The following is an 18,547-nucleotide window of genomic DNA, read 5'->3' as shown; positions in this document are numbered from 1 at the left end:
ACAATTGACGATTTAATGAAAATATAAAAAATATCAAATTTTTCTTTTCGATCCCTCTCTTTAAATTCCTTTATCACCACTTTTAAAAAATATAAAACAACAAAATCAAGAAATTAATGGAATAAAAAAATGACAATATGCATTCAAAACTATTTGTAACTTAACATCTTCTCTCCATCTTCAATGTTGGCTCCCAACATCATGGAATGAAATTTTTATATTTCTCTATTTATTTATTTATTTTTCTCTTCTCAACCTGGCGGTGACCATACCGTGGCACTCTCGGGCACAACAGGAGCTGGACGCGTGCCGTTTATAGTACGCAAGTCCATTCGGAACGCCATATCACATAATTCGCCGTCCACTCCGCGGCCGGAACTCAAAAGGCGTTAACTGTTAAAAATTCGGCTATAAAACGCGTTTGGAGTCCGCTCTTTTTCGGCTTCTTTTCTTCGAACCTGACTACGCTCGCCCTCGCCCGCTCGCCCTCCCTCTCGCCGTTGGCTTCCTCTCTCTATATCTACTGATCTCCACGAAGCTCCCCTAAATTCCACCCCCGCGATTCGAATTCTCGATTGAATTCGCTTACGGGCGCTCGGAACGGAACGGTTCTTGCGGTAATCGGGGAACAAATGGATGTAAGAGAGGCAGATCGCTAGGTTGTTGATGCGCCTTTTCGGCCTAACTGAGGAGAAAAGCGCTCTCTCTTTTCTCTTTTTCGAGGCGTCCCACAGCATTTTTTAGGGGTGTCCGCCGCAAAAGAATTCCTCTCCGGGAGGGCCCTGTCATGGAGTACGATCCCTCTGATAGCAGCGGTAAGTCGAATCAACCCCTTTCTTGTGGCCCGTAATGGCGATGTTCTCACGTGTTTCTGGGTTCTTGTTAAATAATTAGAGGGTTTTCTTTTAAAATCATGTACTTGGAAAGAACCTTGGCGTGGATTAGTTGGACTAGCTCGGGTAGCTTGGGGGTATTGCAAGATTGGAAATTAGGGTTTTAGGAGTTATATTATATGGTAATTAGGCCTAGCTTTCTTGAATCCTTATTTTTTTCATGAAATATTTTCCTTCGGTTCCTGTATGCTTGGCTGGTGTTTAATTTGTAAGCCGAACGGGTTGAGCTCTGTTCTTGGAAGAACTAGGGTTTTTATAGGTCAGAGTTCATGTTTTTCCTGTCCCCGTTGCATCAGATAGAGGTTAGGGTTTAAATCAGTAATATATATGTAGTATCGAGGCTTTGTTAGCATTCAAGATAGTTGCTGCTTATTGTGAAACCTGAGCTGGTCATGACGAAATCTCAGAAGTGTAAATATTTTGCATTGAAGGCGTCTCTGTACTTTATAGGGTGCAAAGGGAAATATACTTGTATTTAATAATGGAAGCACTAGATGTGGGAATCCAAGCTGCTTTATTGAAATTCAATCTCTAGCTCATAGTGTATAGACTCATTTTCCTCTATTTAAAGATACAAAGAAGTGCAGAATTCTTATATGTCCTATTGCAATACACTGTCAATGTGATGTGGTTACCATGATAAAGAAGTGATCCAAGGAAGCAGTGAGACAAACTGAGGGGAGAAATCTTGAATATAGTTTGAATTGAAATGAGAAAAGAAGTGGAGTATGTGAAGCATAATTTGACATACATTTTTTGGGGAACAAGTTTAGTGGTGAATAGCTCTTGGTCATTTTGTCCAAACAACTTGTATCTTTGTCCCTTTTAAAGTTGATTTGTGCAAGCCCTTTATATATGATTTTTGAGAATGAAATTTCCCATAAAGGATGTGAATGTTACAATTTTCACAGACAGTATATGGCACAAAACAAACATTCAAAGTTATTGGTCTTGTGAGTAAGGACACCTAGCGACATTAGGTTGGGACGAACACTTTATAAAAGCCTGAGGGCAGGGAAAGGGTCCTACTAAGTTACAAACTCTCTTGACTCTGAATCTAAAAGCAACAGGAATAACCTGATTTCTCATGGTTCAGTACTTTTTCATGTTGGTAAGGATATTTACAAGTTCCCCTTTATTTCTATCATGTTACAGTACTCCACATATTTGAGGGATAGTTAGGAAAACCTGATCTTGTTGCTTCTCAAATTGCAAAGGGAATGAAGAAGAATCTGCTCCTGAGATGCTATACTGTGCTCACTAATATGAACTGTGTAAAGGATGTGAATATCCAATTCATTTTATTTTTTATACTACTAATGAATTACACTTTGAGTTCACCAGGTCTATTTTCATATAATCGGTGGAAGAGGACTAATTAATTGTAATCAAATTGGAAATCATTAGAATTTTCATGTAGCTAATCAAACTAGTTTTATTAACATTTCTAATTATTACAAGATCCATGGTTTTCAGTTTTACGTAATCAAAAGGGTCTTTTTCATCAAAGCAGGTGATTAAATGTGGTTTTGTTGAACCCAGCAGTAGGTGACTCATGTTTGAAACTTTAGAATGTCTTCGCCTGGAAAATTGCCATCTAGCGATTCCCCTTAAAGGAACTTGAGATTGTTATCATACTAATTGGCTGAAAACCTTTCCTCCCCATGAATCTTGGGCTGCCTCAGTAAATCGGATGATATGAAGCAGCATTGGGGAGGGGATTTGATAGAGATGAAGTGGAATTTGGATTGGGGATTGAGCTGTAGTCTTGCTGGCACTTCATGTTCTGACATGTGATTTGAATAAAAGTGAACTACTTGCTATATAGAACACAAAATTTTCAACTTTTGATGACCTAAGGTCTAGGGATTTAAGTTTTAAATTGAGTTCTAAGATCTAAGAACAAAAGAAAACATGGGTTGTCTTTATTTACTTTGCCAAGCAAATTTGGATTCATGTAAGCAATGCAAGAAACTTTCCCTAATATCCCTGGTTTCTTGTGATTAATGTGCTGAAAAGAGCATATGGGTGGCTGAAAATAGATCAACTATAAACGAAGATAATATCTTGTTACAACAAAAGAAAAGTGGAAGTATTCTAAGTATCGCATAATTCAGATTTCCTATGGAACCCAGCATTGTAAAAACATCAAAACTATTTTAAAACAGCCATAGTGACCTTAAAAACTTTTCTTACAGATTGTATATAATTAAAGTAGGGCATATAGGCACTGATCCTACTCAAAATAGAACTTCGAAACTGCTAATAATATTCCTGAAGTTTAATCAAGTAAAAAACTGATATTTACAAAATAGTGCCTTTGCATCACCGAGCTGACATTACAGAAACAAATTTTGGTACATTGATACTGTGAGAATCTCATTGGTGGATATGTAATGCAAACATCAATTGTTGTCCCAAATACCAAGGTTGGCTTTAGAGCCCTCCATATGTCTAGTATTCTTGCATGCAAGTTTCAAGTTAGCAAGCAATACTACGTTATGTATGTACTTACTTTTATAATAAAATCCAACGAGTTCTCATGATAGCTGTTTTGAATTAAGTTCATATATTTAATCATGATGTATGCTACTACATATTGGAGTTTGAGTCCCACTAGCTTCTAGTGAATTAGGTCCAATTAGCTCCATGAATGATATATTATTATATATACTTTTTTGCTTGCTCTCTAACTGCCACTTTTTTTGCATTTACTGTGCTACCCCTTATTCTTTTGTCCTTCTTTTACTTCTGTAGTGTTAATATGCTCCCTAAATGATGTATTTTGGTGCTTTTCTTGGAACATGTTATGATAATTCTTGAAGAAGCTTTCTACTTTCTTGGCATTGGTCAAGTCAAAATTGTGAAGTTACTACTTGCATTCTTATCTCTTGGTGTACCCCCTTTTTCCCCTGCTAAAAACAATTAGCCTAAATTCATCATAACAAATTGATGGCAAGCTGAGGTTTTTTGCAAGAAGGTAAACTCCCAACTAATCTTTCCCAAAAAACTGTCCTGGTCCTTGCATAACCAATTAGGAGGACCATTTTTTCACCACATTTAGAGGCATTTATAGAATATGAACTTTCCAAAAATTCAGCAAATATTCTTTAACTCTAGAACAAAATTTGGGTATCAAAGACTTATCCCACTTATCATTCTTATCATCTCCGACGAAAAATATTCAGTCCGTATATTTGCAGAACACCTGTTCCAAACTTTATTGCCACACCATGTTAGCTTTATCTTGACCATGCATGGAAATAACTGTCATTAGCAATATCTTCTTTTTTTTTTCTTTTTTTTCTTTTTTTTTTAAGAGAAGTGTCATTGGCAATATCACGGATTCTTTTTTGCACTATTTAGCTCCAGTCCTACATAATATACTTGGGGTCTCTGCAAACTACATACCTGATCAGCCAAAATGCATGAAATGTTTGTTTCATATGTATCTATTGGCAAGATTTTTATTAACTGATACAAGAATAATGTTATGCATTATTTAAGGTAGTATTAACTCTTTGCATTGATGCTTTTCAGTTCATGGTATGCACATGATTTTTATAGAGTTATGTTGTTATGGTGCTTATAGTTATGCTGCCATGGAGCTATTCAGGTTTTCCTTTTATCTTATAATGCACATACAAATGACTTTGGCTTAACATTTTTTTGGCAGTTGCGAACTGTTGGTTATGCATTCAGGTTTGTGTGAAAATAGTGACAATTGCCAAAACCATTCTATATCATATTATTCCAAGGTCTAATGTTAGTAGTGATTTTTAGATGAGTTATACCGTTGACTATAAGGGGCCCTAATGACTGTAGATTAAGGTTTATAGAGTAAGTCTCTTCAATTCAATGATGGGAAACCAGATATTTTCATGGAGGTTAGCATTACCATTGTAATACATTTGCCACTTTTCCGCTTTTCCATGTTTTTCATCAGTTGAAGAGTTGGGATAGGCTTTAGTTGGTTAGATTTTAGAGATATGCTTCTCTACAATTTAAATTCCTAATTATATAAGAGGGAGCGCTTCTTTGACGTGAAATTGTTTAATGTTTATTTTTTTATTTGCAATCAATGTTGGGAGACTTATGGCAAAGTTATCATCATCTCAACATTTGAAGTTTTCAGGATTTTGATGCTGTAAAATTTAAATTGTGCCTTAGCAATATTGTTTTGCGCATGCCTTTTGATAGCAACATGCTAAGTTAATCCTCAATGATTATGGATTGACCTCTTATAAGCTGCAATCATATGGAACTCCTCTGTCATCCTTTCCTCCAATCATAAATGCCTCCTTAATTCAACAATTCCATTTAGTTTGCACTCTGGTGTGATGTTGCTTGAGCTTTCTTTATGTCATCAGAATCTATTTCCTCCCTACATAATTATACTGGTTATCTTGTGATATTCTATCATCCCTGAATTGACTGCAGGGACTGATGATGACCTTCCACCATCACATCAGAACAGGGGTGCAAGAGGAGGGCGTGTCGCCGGGAATGGAAGAACCATTCTTGGTGCTATTTCATACCCCAGGGTACAGAATGATATGGAGACCCAAATACATCGGCTTGAGCAAGAAGCATACAGTTCAGTTCTTCGAGCATTTAAGGCTCAGGCGGATGCCATTACATGGGTATCCATCCAACTATAATCTTATCCAAAACAATATGTTCTTTACTTTTCCTGTGGATATTTCTTGGAAACCTTGTGAAATATTTGAATTCTTCAGGAGAAAGAAAGTCTTATAACTGAACTGAGAAAGGAACTGAGACTATCCGATGAGGAACACAGAGAACTATTAAGCAGGGTTAATGCTGATGACATTATTAGGAGAATAAGGTCTGTAATTAATAAATCTTGTTAGAAGGACCCACTTACGATAAACAATACAGATGACGAATTTTGCCCTCTTCTCTAATTGTTAGCATGAATTGTTTGACAAATTTTATATAGGGAATGGAGGGCAGGCGGACACCAAACTGGCTTGCTTAACAGTGCTCAACTCACAAATGATCCAGTACCTAGTCCCCACTGTTTCAGCTTCTCGCAAGAGACAGAAGCCATCTCAGACCATTCCCTCTCTATCTTTGGGTGCACCATCTCCTGTATTGCACTCACAGCCAGTTGCCACTTCCATTCAGCCATCATCGACAGCAGCAAAACGGGGAGCTGCAGCAGGGGCAAGGGGCAAGAAGCCTAAAACAGTAAGTTTATGATTCCAAGCATGAATGTTTTGTAAAGTAATGTGCATTCTCCATTTTCTTGTCCATTCCTTTTTCTTGATGTTCATTTGTTTTTAATTCCTCCAATTTTCAGGGTCAGGCATTGCCTGGTGTATCTTCAATGAAGTCCATGCACTATCCTTCTGCAGGTCCAAGTGGAAGGGGCCAGGTTGCGAACAGGAGTTCTACAGGTGCTCTTGCAGAAGCACCACCATATGATCCACTGGTTGGGCGGAAAGTCATGACAAGATGGCCTGAAGATAATAACTTCTATGAGGCTGTTATAACTGATTATAATCCAGTTGAGGTGTGTTTTGGTTATTTTGGTGCTCATTTTCACCGTGTCGGAGTTGCACATTGCCAAGCTTACCATTTTGCAATTCTCAGGGTCGTCATGCTCTGGTATATGATATAGGAACAGACAATGAGACATGGGAATGGGTTAATCTCAAAGAGGTGATTCAATTTCTTCTATGACAAATATTTAAAATCATAACAGACTAATTTGTTGTACAATTGCATGTTGCCTTGTAGCCCTTACCAATGCTTGCATTTACTTGGGTAAAATTTTAAATAGTAAATTTCATGAAGTATGTTCGTGCATGTTATTGTGTGAACAATATATTATCACCAAAAGTTGCTCTCTCTCTCTCTCTCTGTAGCTGCAATTATCATTTCTAAGATGTGCAAGAATATATGCGGGGAGTCTAAGCTATAGAGATGGGTTAATGCTTGTTAATTATGTTTGTTGTGTATGCAATTTTTTTCTATTTATATTGAAAATTAGGCCATGCTTAAGGAATTTCATTGAAGTTATTTGTGGCCGAAAATTTTAAGAAATTTATAGAAACAAAATGTAGATGACTTAATCCTTTTAGGAATCCAAAAAGATAGAATTACTGCATGCTGGAGTTTTGTTGGTTATGTCATTAGCAATTTTCATGTGCTACCAAAGCCATGGATTTTTTTATTATTAAATTGCAGGTTAGTGAGACATGGTATTATGTTTTACTACCTGGTAAGAGGGGATGTAATTTTCTAGCATGTTATTTGAGCTAAATTGGTGATTATTTGATAATGTATCAGGCCTACAAAACTTACTTACATAGTCCCATACTACAATTTGTTCATACAGCATGATTTATGATTTTTGTGACAGAAACATATTGTTCATCTTATTGTATTTATGATTGGCTGGCATATTTTTTTTATATGCTTGTTGAATTATATTTTTACTTAGTTGACATTATTAATGCACCTTTTGTTAAAAAACTGATGGAATTAGTAAAGTTAGTAAGCTCAGTTATGATGACTTGTTTGTTGAAGTGATGTTATATATGGAATAATGTGAGGGAAGATAAGTCTGATAGGGTGCTGCATGGTTGGAGGATAACTTACGAATGATCTTTGCTACATCAAAATATGACAAGCTAAATTTTTTAGAGTGTCAGGGAAATTATTGCAGTTTTAGGTCTCTCACAGCTTGTTAGCTGAATCATAACCTACAGAGGGTAATGGCAGGAAAATAATGAGACGGATCTGAAACAGTATTTTAAATGACTAGATTTATGCTTGTGATACTTCAATTTACCTACTCCTGATGAGCGCTTTTCTATGTCAAGCAAGGTGGCTTGAAATGGAATTTAATATTGAAAAGACTAAGTTTGCAGTTTTTTTGAGTAGTAAGGACAAAGCTCAGCCTTGACACCTTTTACCTCAGTGTTTAGGAATTATGACAAAGATGGATCTGCACTTATTGCATTCCAAGAGTTACATAGAAAAAGATGGTGGATTGGGAAAGCAAATTCCAGTTTCACGACATCTCTCCAGAAGGGATGAAAGAATATATGAATTATGTTTATGTAGCGTGCCTTTTCGTATGGTTTTTAAGGTTATTAAACAGGGTATTGGCTGGTCCTATTCATACTCCCCTTTGTTGGTAGTCCTCTTAAATTTTTGGGAAGCATTTGGTTGGCTTTTCATTGTTGATAAGGATGTAGGTCCTTTGAAAGGAATACAGTTATTGGTTTACCTGTAAGTTGGTTATGGATAAAGCCTGTATTTTGCTGGTTTAATCTTTGTCTATATTCTTCATTAGGTTTTGTTCCCAGACTGAAGTGAATGGGTAAAACTTGCATTACAGTCCCCATTTTTCCATGACTTTCTATTGCTCCTGTATATGTTATTTGCACTCCCAATGGTTGGGTCTTGTTCTTGGAGGGGCACATCCCTTAATTTTGTCTCCACCCAGGAAGGGGCAGGACATGTGGCTCCACAGAATCATCTTTAATCATCTGCTCTCATAAGTGTTTCTGATGGCATTCAGATTTTGATACATGTTCTTGCATCACCCAGTTATTTAGATATTATATGGGCTTAAGGAGTGTGCTGGTTGTTTTCACAAATTTGGGGGCTCCTTCAAGTGATAAATAAGAGCATTTCTAGACCTATACATGGGTGTAGGTGAAGGAAACTGACATGTCTTGTGGCTACTGCTGGGCTGGTTTCTATCAGTTAAAAATCCTTATGTTAGACTGTTACCCTGCTACCTTTTCTTCTATCCATCTGCCCTGCCTCCTCTCTTCTTTCCTGTCTCTTGACCTGTTACCCATTTTTTCTCTTGTTACCAATATCTCCTCCTTCTCCCTTCCACATCTATCTGCCACCTCCCACTCCACATTCATCTTTGACCAAGCCTTCATAGTGGCATAAAGTTTCTCCTTCAAGTCCAAGTTCTGATTTTTTCCCCTCTTTTTTTGTGGATAAATACAAAATCAATGAGTAAGCCAGGATATCTAGAGTGAACATCCTGTCCCTCCCTCTTGTTTTTGGTATGAGAAGGCATCTTTCTTTTGGCATAAGATGGAAGAGGAGTTCGAGAATATGGCAAAGAAGAATCTCTGTGGCTGGGGCCTCTTCAGCTTTAAAGGTGAGGTTGTGACCAATTTGCACAATAAGCTAACCAATTGATTCAAGGTTGGCAACAATTATTTGCATCTCTCTTATGCTTAGATCCAAACTCAGGTGACAAAAAGGAGATTGATTATTAGATAGCTTGTTCACAAAAGGGCAGCCTAAGCTCTGGAACCTATCTGCTGGGACAACAGACGGTACATCCACCTACAGCCTCGTGGGTTTGGGATTTGCATAAAGGATTAACAGGCAGGAACCATCAAGAATAAAGGGCTCAAGCAAGAGATGGAGACAACAGAGACTAGAGGAAGGGAGATGGTGTGCCGTGATAGTGAGTTGGGGAAGAATGCGTAGCTCCTATAGGTTATCCAACCCAAAAAATCGTTTTGGATTCATTAACATGCCATGTGTTGGATACTTTGGATCTACATGGTGTCTAGGCCTTATTCACCTACATGCCTGTGTAGGTCTAACAACGCTAAATAAATTTGAGTTGGTGTAGCGTATGAATCCACTGCTTTGAAATGTAACTTATATTGCTGGATGCAGAACTAATTATGGGGAATTTACTGCTTTGAGAGGGAAAAATGTCCATTGTTTTTGGATCTGGAATAGAAATGAATATCCGCTTATCAAATTTATATGGAAGATAATTTTCTCTTGGATTACATAGTTCCGGATTTTGTTGATACAACTTTTGACTTGTTCAGTTCCTTTCTGGTATGCAACAGAGCTAAACTCAGAAAAAAAATACAGCAATTAGTGACTATAGCATTATAATATTGTGAAGATGAGGCTAGCAGAGATGCATCTCCATCTTTTTCTTGCACATTGGTTGCAAAATTAGTTCTCGCCCCGAATTTTTGAAATAACTGCCACCAAGGTTTGCCGTGCCGGTTGGTGGTACCGTACTGTATTGTGACCGAACCTGTATACAGTTTTTACCATGCCGACACTCGGCACGCCTTGCCATTTCGTATTGTACCGCATACCGGTACTATAATAGGATGGTACCGGTATAAAGTCTAGTATCAAAAAGGAGAACTTTGATTGCTACAATTTTTTAAGAAATAACTTTTCCTTTTCCATCCCACAGTCTGCTTTGTTTTTGGCAGTTCTAGATGCATGATTGTTAAACCAATAGACTCCCCCCTTAAGTTTGGCTTTATCTCAAGCTTTTGTTTTCTTTGCCTCATACTTTCTGGGGCCATGAGGTAATATTCAAATAGCAGCTGAAAAGAGAAACATGGATTTCCAACTTTTTGTCAGTTTATAAATCAGTAGATATTTAAAAGGTAGGCATTTTAGTCTGTGATGGAGTTTCCTTGCTTCATAGATGATGTTATATTTGTTAGCCATCTGCTGGCAGGGTTTCTTATGAGCAGCTCTTTGATGCTCTTGGACTTGCATATACTCCAAGAGCTAGTATGTAAAGCGTAAGAATGTTTTCATTATCCTATCAAACCCATCTTATATGTTAAATATGGGTTTTGAGCTTGAATCTGTATATTTGCTATCTTTCACTCTGTCGGCATAGCTCATGAACATCACGCCATCAACATTGTGGTATGGCTTTGGCACCTTGAAGAGCTTCAGTAATTTGCATATATTCCATTCATATCATGCAGGATCTTATAGTAAAATTTACTGCATTTGAATTATGTTATGTGTATATATATTTAAGGTGGCGAACATGTCGTAGGATTATGTCTTGATGCCAGGAGATATTGATTTGATATGTAATTCATATTGGTACAGTTTTCAACACAGAGAAAAAAAAGGGGAGAAAACAATAGAAAGAAATCTCTTCATCATTTTCATATTGCTACTAGTGAGGACCAACTAGGTGTTATTCCATCATTCTCAAGCCGCTGGGGCTTCCTTTTGCATTTAACTTTCCAAATGCTCATCCAAAACTCCTTGTCATTTTCTATTTCTGATTGCTGGGTCAGAGTATTTCCATTTGTTCGCATTAACAGATGCTTCTTATATTGTAAGCCCCTCTAAAATTGTTCTGTGAGGGATGTGACTTACCAAGCAAGTTGTCTGGGGCTTTTCATATTTGCTTTAACAATTTCTTTGACTGCAGATTTCACCTGAAGATATTAGATGGGAAGGTGAGGATCCAAGCATCATTAATCGGCCAGTTCGGGGTGGACCAGGCCGTGGGGCTAAGAAGTCTACAGGCCGTGGTGGCGCCATTCCAGGTGCAGGAAGGGGAAGGGGGTCCTTGAAGAATCAGGCCAAAAAAGATTTTCCCCCATCACAAAATGGCATTGGGAAGAAGCCCACTGATGACATTGAAATACTTAACACAGAGACTCTAATAAAGGAGGTATGCATTTGAGAAACTTAGAAGGCATGGAGTGCAAGAATATTTTGATTTAATTTCTTTTTTTCTTCTCCGATTTCACTTTATGATGCCAAGCAGGTGGAGAGGGTCTTTGGTGCCAGTCATCCCGATCCCCTTGAGATTGAGAAGGCAAAGAAAATGTTGAAAGTAAGATAACTCCTATAAACTGTTATTTCGTAGATGATTATTGTATTTATCGACAAACATAGAGGGCACTTCTTGTTTGTTTTGAGGAAATAGAGGATACTTGCTATTATTGCAGGAACATGAACAATCACTGATAGATGCAATTTCGAGGCTTGCTGATGCGTCTGATGGTGAAAGTGGTAATACTAATAGTCCCATCTTTCTGTTCAATTTTACATGATGTTCGGTATATCAAGAAGGCGTTACTTATCTGTATGAGTTGTCTACTTTTCTGTTAATTCTAGATAAGATCTTTGCGCTAATGCGTCTAATGGTGAAAGTGATAAATACTAATAGGCACATCTTTCTGTTTAATTTTACATGGTATCCAGAACAAGAAGGCTTTTTGTCTGTATGAGTTATCTACTTCCCGTTAATTCTAGGTAAACTCTTTGCACATACCTTGTTGATGTGATAGAAATCATAGAATAGAGAAAGAAAATTGGTTAAATGTAATATTTTTCTTCAATAGTTTAAGCATTTTAGCAATGTTTACGGAAGTCTTAATATCATTAGGGTTTTTTGCATACATATCCTCCTAGATATTGAAATTTGTATGAATACCCTCCTAAAATTGATATTTGCACGTGTACCGTTATAAAATATTTCTTTTGCGGGTATACCCTTTATTTTCTTTTTTTCTTGCATTGTGCCCATACCATCTAATGCCGTCAAAAAATTAGCGCTTTAAAATTGAAAATGAGTGAAATATCCTTAATGGGTAGATATGCAAAAAAAAATATTTATAAGGGTATATATGCAAATAATACTTTGTGAGGGTATTCATATAATTTCACATATTTAGGAGGGTTCACATGAAAAAAAATTCTAATTTTATATTTTTTCTATTTCAACTTGTTTTAAGACTCAGATTTGTCTAGTGCCTGCTCCTTAATGTTTTCCATAAAAATATTGCTTAAAAAAAAATTGATTCGACAATTAGATAACAAAAGGAGTTATGAAAGTTCTTTCACTAATTATGGAATGATTCTACTTTATTCTTTTTCATTTATAACAACCTCTATATCTTATTTCATCAAAACATAGCTTATTTTATTTATCGTTATAAATGCATATATATAAAGGCATATATTAGAATATAGAAAATGATTAGAATCTCTTAAAGGCACACGATAGATTGCAATGTTCAGGCTTTCTTGCTACTACTATGCTCATAGGTAGAAGAACAACATCAATCATCCCCAAGCAAAATCATTGGAATTCGAACCCTTCAGACTTATTAACCTCCATGACGATGTAGTAGAAGGTCATCCTAGACAAATTTGAGTGTTAAAGAAATAGAAAAAAATAAAATTAGAATTTTTTGCATGTAAACCCTCCTAAATATAATGAATTACATGAATACCCTCGCAAGTATTATTTGCATATATACCCTTATAAATGTTTTCTTTTGCATATCTACCATTAGGATATTTTAGTCATTTTTAATTTTAAACAGCTAATTTTTTGACGGCGTTAGATGGTGCGGGCATATATGCAAGAAAAAAAAATAAAGGGTATACATGCAAAATAAGTATTTTATAAGGGTACACATGCAAATATCAATTTTAGAAGGGTATTCACGCAAATTTCAATATTTAGGAGGGTATGTACGCAAAAAAAAAAAAAAACTCATATCATTAATCAATCGAAAGTTTTCATTTGCCTGGAACTCTGACACATCTTGGTATGATTTTGCTCTTTATCAAAAGAAGAATTCCCACATTTTTTCTCCTACCATTTAGAATCTGCTGCATTCTGACATATTGGTGCATTGCATTTTGTTTCATCATTCATCTTCTACACACTGTTTCATCATAATATGTTTTGCAATGTGGGGAAGATAACAAGTCTCACATAATGAAGGAAGCTTCTTAGCAAGCCATTGATGCAATTCTTAGTCCAAAGTCACTACATTTTCTAAATAACTCATGCATTTATCTGAGTTCTAACCCATCCATTTTCCATGACACAGATGGAGGCCATCAGTATTCACACGGGCAATCCATGGACCGAGATCGAGGATGGAGGAGCCAGCAATATGCTGGGAACCAACATGGAGCAAACTATGAGGATGACATGGCAGGTGAAGGTAGAGAAGGTTCTGATGGTGTCCGCATGGCTGGGGATGGTGTCGCATCAGACTACCGGCATGATGGTGATGATGATGACATATAACTTGTGCTCCACCAGCCTTCACTAAATTTACCACCGTATGAGGCCCAGTGAAGCCCCATGTTCTGTAAACTGGCGTTGCTAAGATTTATTTCTTACCACATGGAAAAATAACAGCTCCTTATATTTAGTGGGAAGGATATCTCTGATGAGGGGTCAATCTAAGTCATCCTAAGCCCCAGCCATAGAAGCACAATGGGGAAAGCTGCCTCTGTAAAGTTATTTCAGTGAATAGCCCGTGACATGTAAATTGTTTGGATGGCCTTCAACTTTTTGGTGTTTGCAGGTTGCATCAGCTGATTCTGTAAGTTATATCTCATTCTGATCGCTTTGAGTTTGGTGCAAGTTAAAAAGCCATAGTTAACAATGAGGTTTATCCTGATGAGAGTTTTTGATATGCCTTCCAAATTGTTCTGACGTGGATCAAATGGCGGTAAGAATACTGCTCAGAATACATGGTTGTGAACGGTGCGGACTTGACATGAATGAGATGATGCAACTATTCGAGCGTCTTTGGCAGTCTTCAGTACTTAGAAATGAGGCAGCTATTTTTGAAAGCATCTTATGTTCGCTTGGCCAGCTCCAGATTTTAGTTTATCATCCAGTGATTAATAATCCTGGTGCGGATCCTCTCCAGTTTGGGTTGAACTGAACTGAGAACAGAGGTCCAATTTCTGTGATGTCCATGTAACAATGCCATGGCCCTCGTCGAGTGGGCTCTGTCCATGTAATAATGCGATGGCTCTCGTCCAGTGGCCTCAAATTCAGTCTGTGGGATGTTCTATGCTATGACACTACATGCGATTCTCCCCAACCAATCATCACCATCATGCATCAAAGACTGGGAGACTGGACCTCTAGTTTAGCCTCAAACCAAAGAGAGTGGAACATAGCACGGCCATGCTTCCTAGAATCTCTTGGCACGGAAGGGGTAAAGCCTAAGGTTCCAAACATAACAGTCAACACTGGTCGTGCATTTGGTGCTTCAACAAGAAGTAATTCATTTAGCTATTAGCAAGGCATCTTTAAGTTCCATGTAGTTGTCGATTAGAAAATATAGAGGGTCTGTATGGAGTATAAAAGGGTTACTAGAGAGGCAATCTACATTTTTGATGCCCATAGAAATAATGAATTTGAAGATATATGTATAAAAGGTTATTAGAACGGATTCGACTTCCTAAACACTTATAAATTTGAGACATATGCTAAATGATATCTATATTTTGTTGAGACTTTACGGTATAAAAGAACATTGATTATTGTTACGATAAATCAACTCCAGAGTTTGCCGACTAGCTAACTCAAGCTGATTATGGTAACAATTTAGGATCTCACTCAAAAAAGGTTGCCAGAAGGTATTTTGCATTCCTTAGTCTTGTATAAATACCTAAGATCTATCCAGCGAATAACTAATGTGGGACTAAACATACGCCCCATACGGATCCTCATATACTCCCTTCGTTTAAGTCCTAATGTTCTCGTCATGCTAAGAGTTCAAATCCATTCAAATCTAATAACAAGTACCGTGATCGGCCCCAATGGATCTGTACTGTAGTGTCTCCTAACCACATAGGTTATGAGCCAGGTTCGCTCTGATACCATTTGTAACAATTTAGAATCTCACTCAAAAGACTAGCCCGAAGGTATTTTTGGATTTTTAGTCATGTATAAGTACCCAAGATCTACCCAGCGAATAACCAATGTGTGACTATACACACACCTGCACGGATCCTCACAGTTATCCTATAGATATGTGTATAACCAAATCAAACTAAAAGAACAAAGAGTTAGCGGATGCAGAATTGAAAATAAAGAAAAATAAAAGAATTAGCAGTAGTTAGGACAAACAAGTTCCTCTGGATAACGAATTTCGCCAGATTTGGTTCCAAAAATTAGAAAACTAATTAATAGGGAAGAAATCAAGAAGATAGAAAATTCATTCAAGGGAAAGGGGCTTCTTAAAGAATATGAGATGACTCAACAATCCATTGTAACAGAAGCATAGAAAAAAGAAGGTTCTTATGAAAAAAGATGATGATAACAAGAATAGACGAAAGAGAAGAGGAGAGGAAATGTAGCGTAATTATAAATGCATCACATCCATGCAAGCGCACCAACAATCACATTCATGTAATAAAGGATAAAGGCATTGACTGGCTTCACTAACAATCAAGGCTGTAAAAAGAAAGGCACAAAAATTCGAATTCAAAGAGACAGGGTTTCGTGGTTGGGTAAGGGGCGGGGGGTCGGCGGTCATAGACAATCCCGTTAACTCAAGGGGCATGCCAAGTTCCCCACAAAACCGGAAGATAAGTCACTACTACTCAGCCAACAAATCATCCTTGGCTCTTAATTTTCCTTTGAAGAACCACCTTTTCAATCTGAATCTCTTACTGTAATGGTGTCTTGCCATAATAAATCTTTGTTCAAGTATGTATCTTAAGTAGCAGGGTGGGTGCAACCAATGATGGTAAATGATAGCCTTTTTTAAATCCTTTTAAGAAGGTAGATGAGTGCATCAAGTAAGAGATCATCCTGTATTTTATCACAAAATCTTGAACATGATATCCATATTAAATCCTCTTCTGTGAGCTTTTTGCAATGTAAGGATCTCTCTAGGTGGAGAGACCAAGCTAAGACTTGGCTGTTAAACCCAGACAGAAGGCTGCAAAAGCCCTCTTTGGACTTTCTAATTGAGTTCCCTAATCCATGAGAGCTGTACAAAAGGTTGAAACATCCCTTTTAAATGCCTGCACCTCAAGCCATCTCCCTTGGAAACAAAGATTAAACATCACAGGTTATCAAACAAGGAGGTAAGCTCTTTAGTTTTCTTCTTTTCTTGGAATTCCTCGGCAAAAAGGCAGCATAACATCTCATCATCCGTGCCTTCATTACTCGACTCCCTTAGAATTTATTGACATTAGACAATAGGACAAATAATGAAATGAAAAGATGTGTTCCCAATAAATCTTCAATTTAAATGATGTTCTATCAAGTATGACTAAATTTCCGATGATAAAAGTGCATTCCAGTCTCAATTTCAAGAAGGGAGAACGATCATCACCCTTGTTATCTTTTACGTGTATGAGGTTACATATAAATTCTGAAGGGAGAAAAACACAACTTGATGCAATTTTCGTGGACCTACTTTATGTGATCTTAAAACATTGCAAGACTCCGAGCCCATAATCAAACAATCCTGACATCCTTGGACACTTGGAATAATATACTAATATTCGATGGTAAAACTATGAATTAGAAAAAAACCCTTGGATGTGTGTGTGTATACATATGTATGTGTGTGTGTGTCTACATATGCATGTGTGTATGTATACATATGCATGTATGTATGTATACATATGCATGAATGTATGTATGTATGTATGTATGTATATAGATGGATTCATGTATGTATGTATGTATGTATGTATACAGGTGGGTCTGAACTGGCGTCCTTTTCTCGTTTTTATCTTTAGTGAAAGGTGATAAGGCTCTAGCAGGCCGAATTTTCTTTCAAAATTGGTACAATAATAAGAAGAGGCCTATTCTCAATAATGAACAAGATGATGCAGAGAACGGGGGTGCGACAGGAATCAGATTCAGGAGGAGAACACGGATATAAAAGAGTTCGGCTGCGAGGATCAGAAGAATATGGATATAGATATATCATAAGAAGGCTTCAAATGAAATTCTTTATTCTCTCTATATCCATAGCCATTGTTACCCTACCCCGAGCACTTCAACTTTTTAATCTTCTGAAATGCTAACAATCTAAATATTTAAAATGCTCAAGTGATGACACTTGAGCTAAAAAATTGTCGTTGATATACGAACGAATTAAAAAGATCAAAGAAACGCGAAGCGCTTTCCAGTAAATTATGTCACCAATCAGTCACGCAATTCAAAGTGCCACAGTAAACAAAGGAAATTGCTAACCGGCGCTTAAACTCATAGTAAAATTTCTTTCCAAGACATCAATAGAAAAAACAATTGATGAAAGATTACAAAAATAAGAAAAAAATCTGAGGAAACTGAACCATACCTGAAATCGGGGCGTTCCAAACATGAAGAGGGAGGGCAAAAGGGAAAGCACACAAACAGATCCATTTTCACCAAACCAAGTAGAATCTAAAGAAAGAAAGAAGGAGAAAGAAGAGGTGAGGGGGAGGAGGGGAGGGCAATACCTGGGAGATGGTGACGGTGTCGTGGTTCAAGGGAATCAGATGCTGGTGAAATGGAGGGGGTGCAAGGGGGCTCGAAAAGGGCCCTTGCGTGCTGGTCGTATTGAGAAAAGGCAAACGTAACTCCATCTTAATGACTACCACTAATACCGGATCCGAATATTATCACTAATAATTGGTGACGAGTCTTTATTAGACAATATATATATATATATTTATATGGTCTTAGGGTTGGAAAGGTGGCACCGTTTCAATATAAAGGAAGGTTTAAAAATTGTGGAGATGGAGTTTGGAAAATTTTGCCTTATAAATAAGAAAGTTTTTTAAGCTGCGCATGCAAATCTGACAACCCTAGGCAGCATGGGGTGGTAAATGACCATAATGGATCAAGTAATGATGTGTTTAGATTACTACATGCAATAAACAGCTAAAGGGGCATGCAAATCAATCAAAATTAACTAGAAGAGCGAGTTAAAATTTTAATAGAATTTTTGTATATATTCTTGTTAAATATGGTTAAGTGTATATTTAAGTTTCTAGAAAATTACGACTTCCATATATATAATATATATATATATATATATATCAAATCATCATGTTTTTTGCACAAATTC

The 18,547-nt window shown here is 37.0% G+C and overlaps 1 protein-coding gene across 1 annotated transcript; it reads left to right on the top strand.

Moving 5' to 3' along the window:
• The first annotated feature begins 441 nt into the window (after positions 1–441).
• LOC103718427 (protein EMSY-LIKE 3) lies at positions 442–14,128 on the top strand. Its single transcript, XM_008807251.3, is given in 11 exon segments — positions 442–815; positions 5,334–5,536; positions 5,633–5,742; positions 5,857–5,929; positions 5,931–6,107; positions 6,220–6,432; positions 6,513–6,581; positions 11,128–11,373; positions 11,470–11,538; positions 11,654–11,717; positions 13,553–14,128. Coding segments are annotated over 11 exon segments (1,455 nt in total). The 5' UTR covers positions 442–787; the 3' UTR covers positions 13,756–14,128.
• Positions 14,129–18,547: the final 4,419 nt, after the last annotated feature.

Source organism: Phoenix dactylifera, unplaced genomic scaffold (assembly GCF_009389715.1).
Source record: "Phoenix dactylifera cultivar Barhee BC4 unplaced genomic scaffold, palm_55x_up_171113_PBpolish2nd_filt_p 001480F, whole genome shotgun sequence".
Taxonomy (NCBI): domain Eukaryota; kingdom Viridiplantae; phylum Streptophyta; class Magnoliopsida; order Arecales; family Arecaceae; genus Phoenix; species Phoenix dactylifera.
The sequence above is the reverse complement of the archived record's forward strand: the minus strand, read 5'-3'. Positions and strand labels throughout refer to the sequence as shown.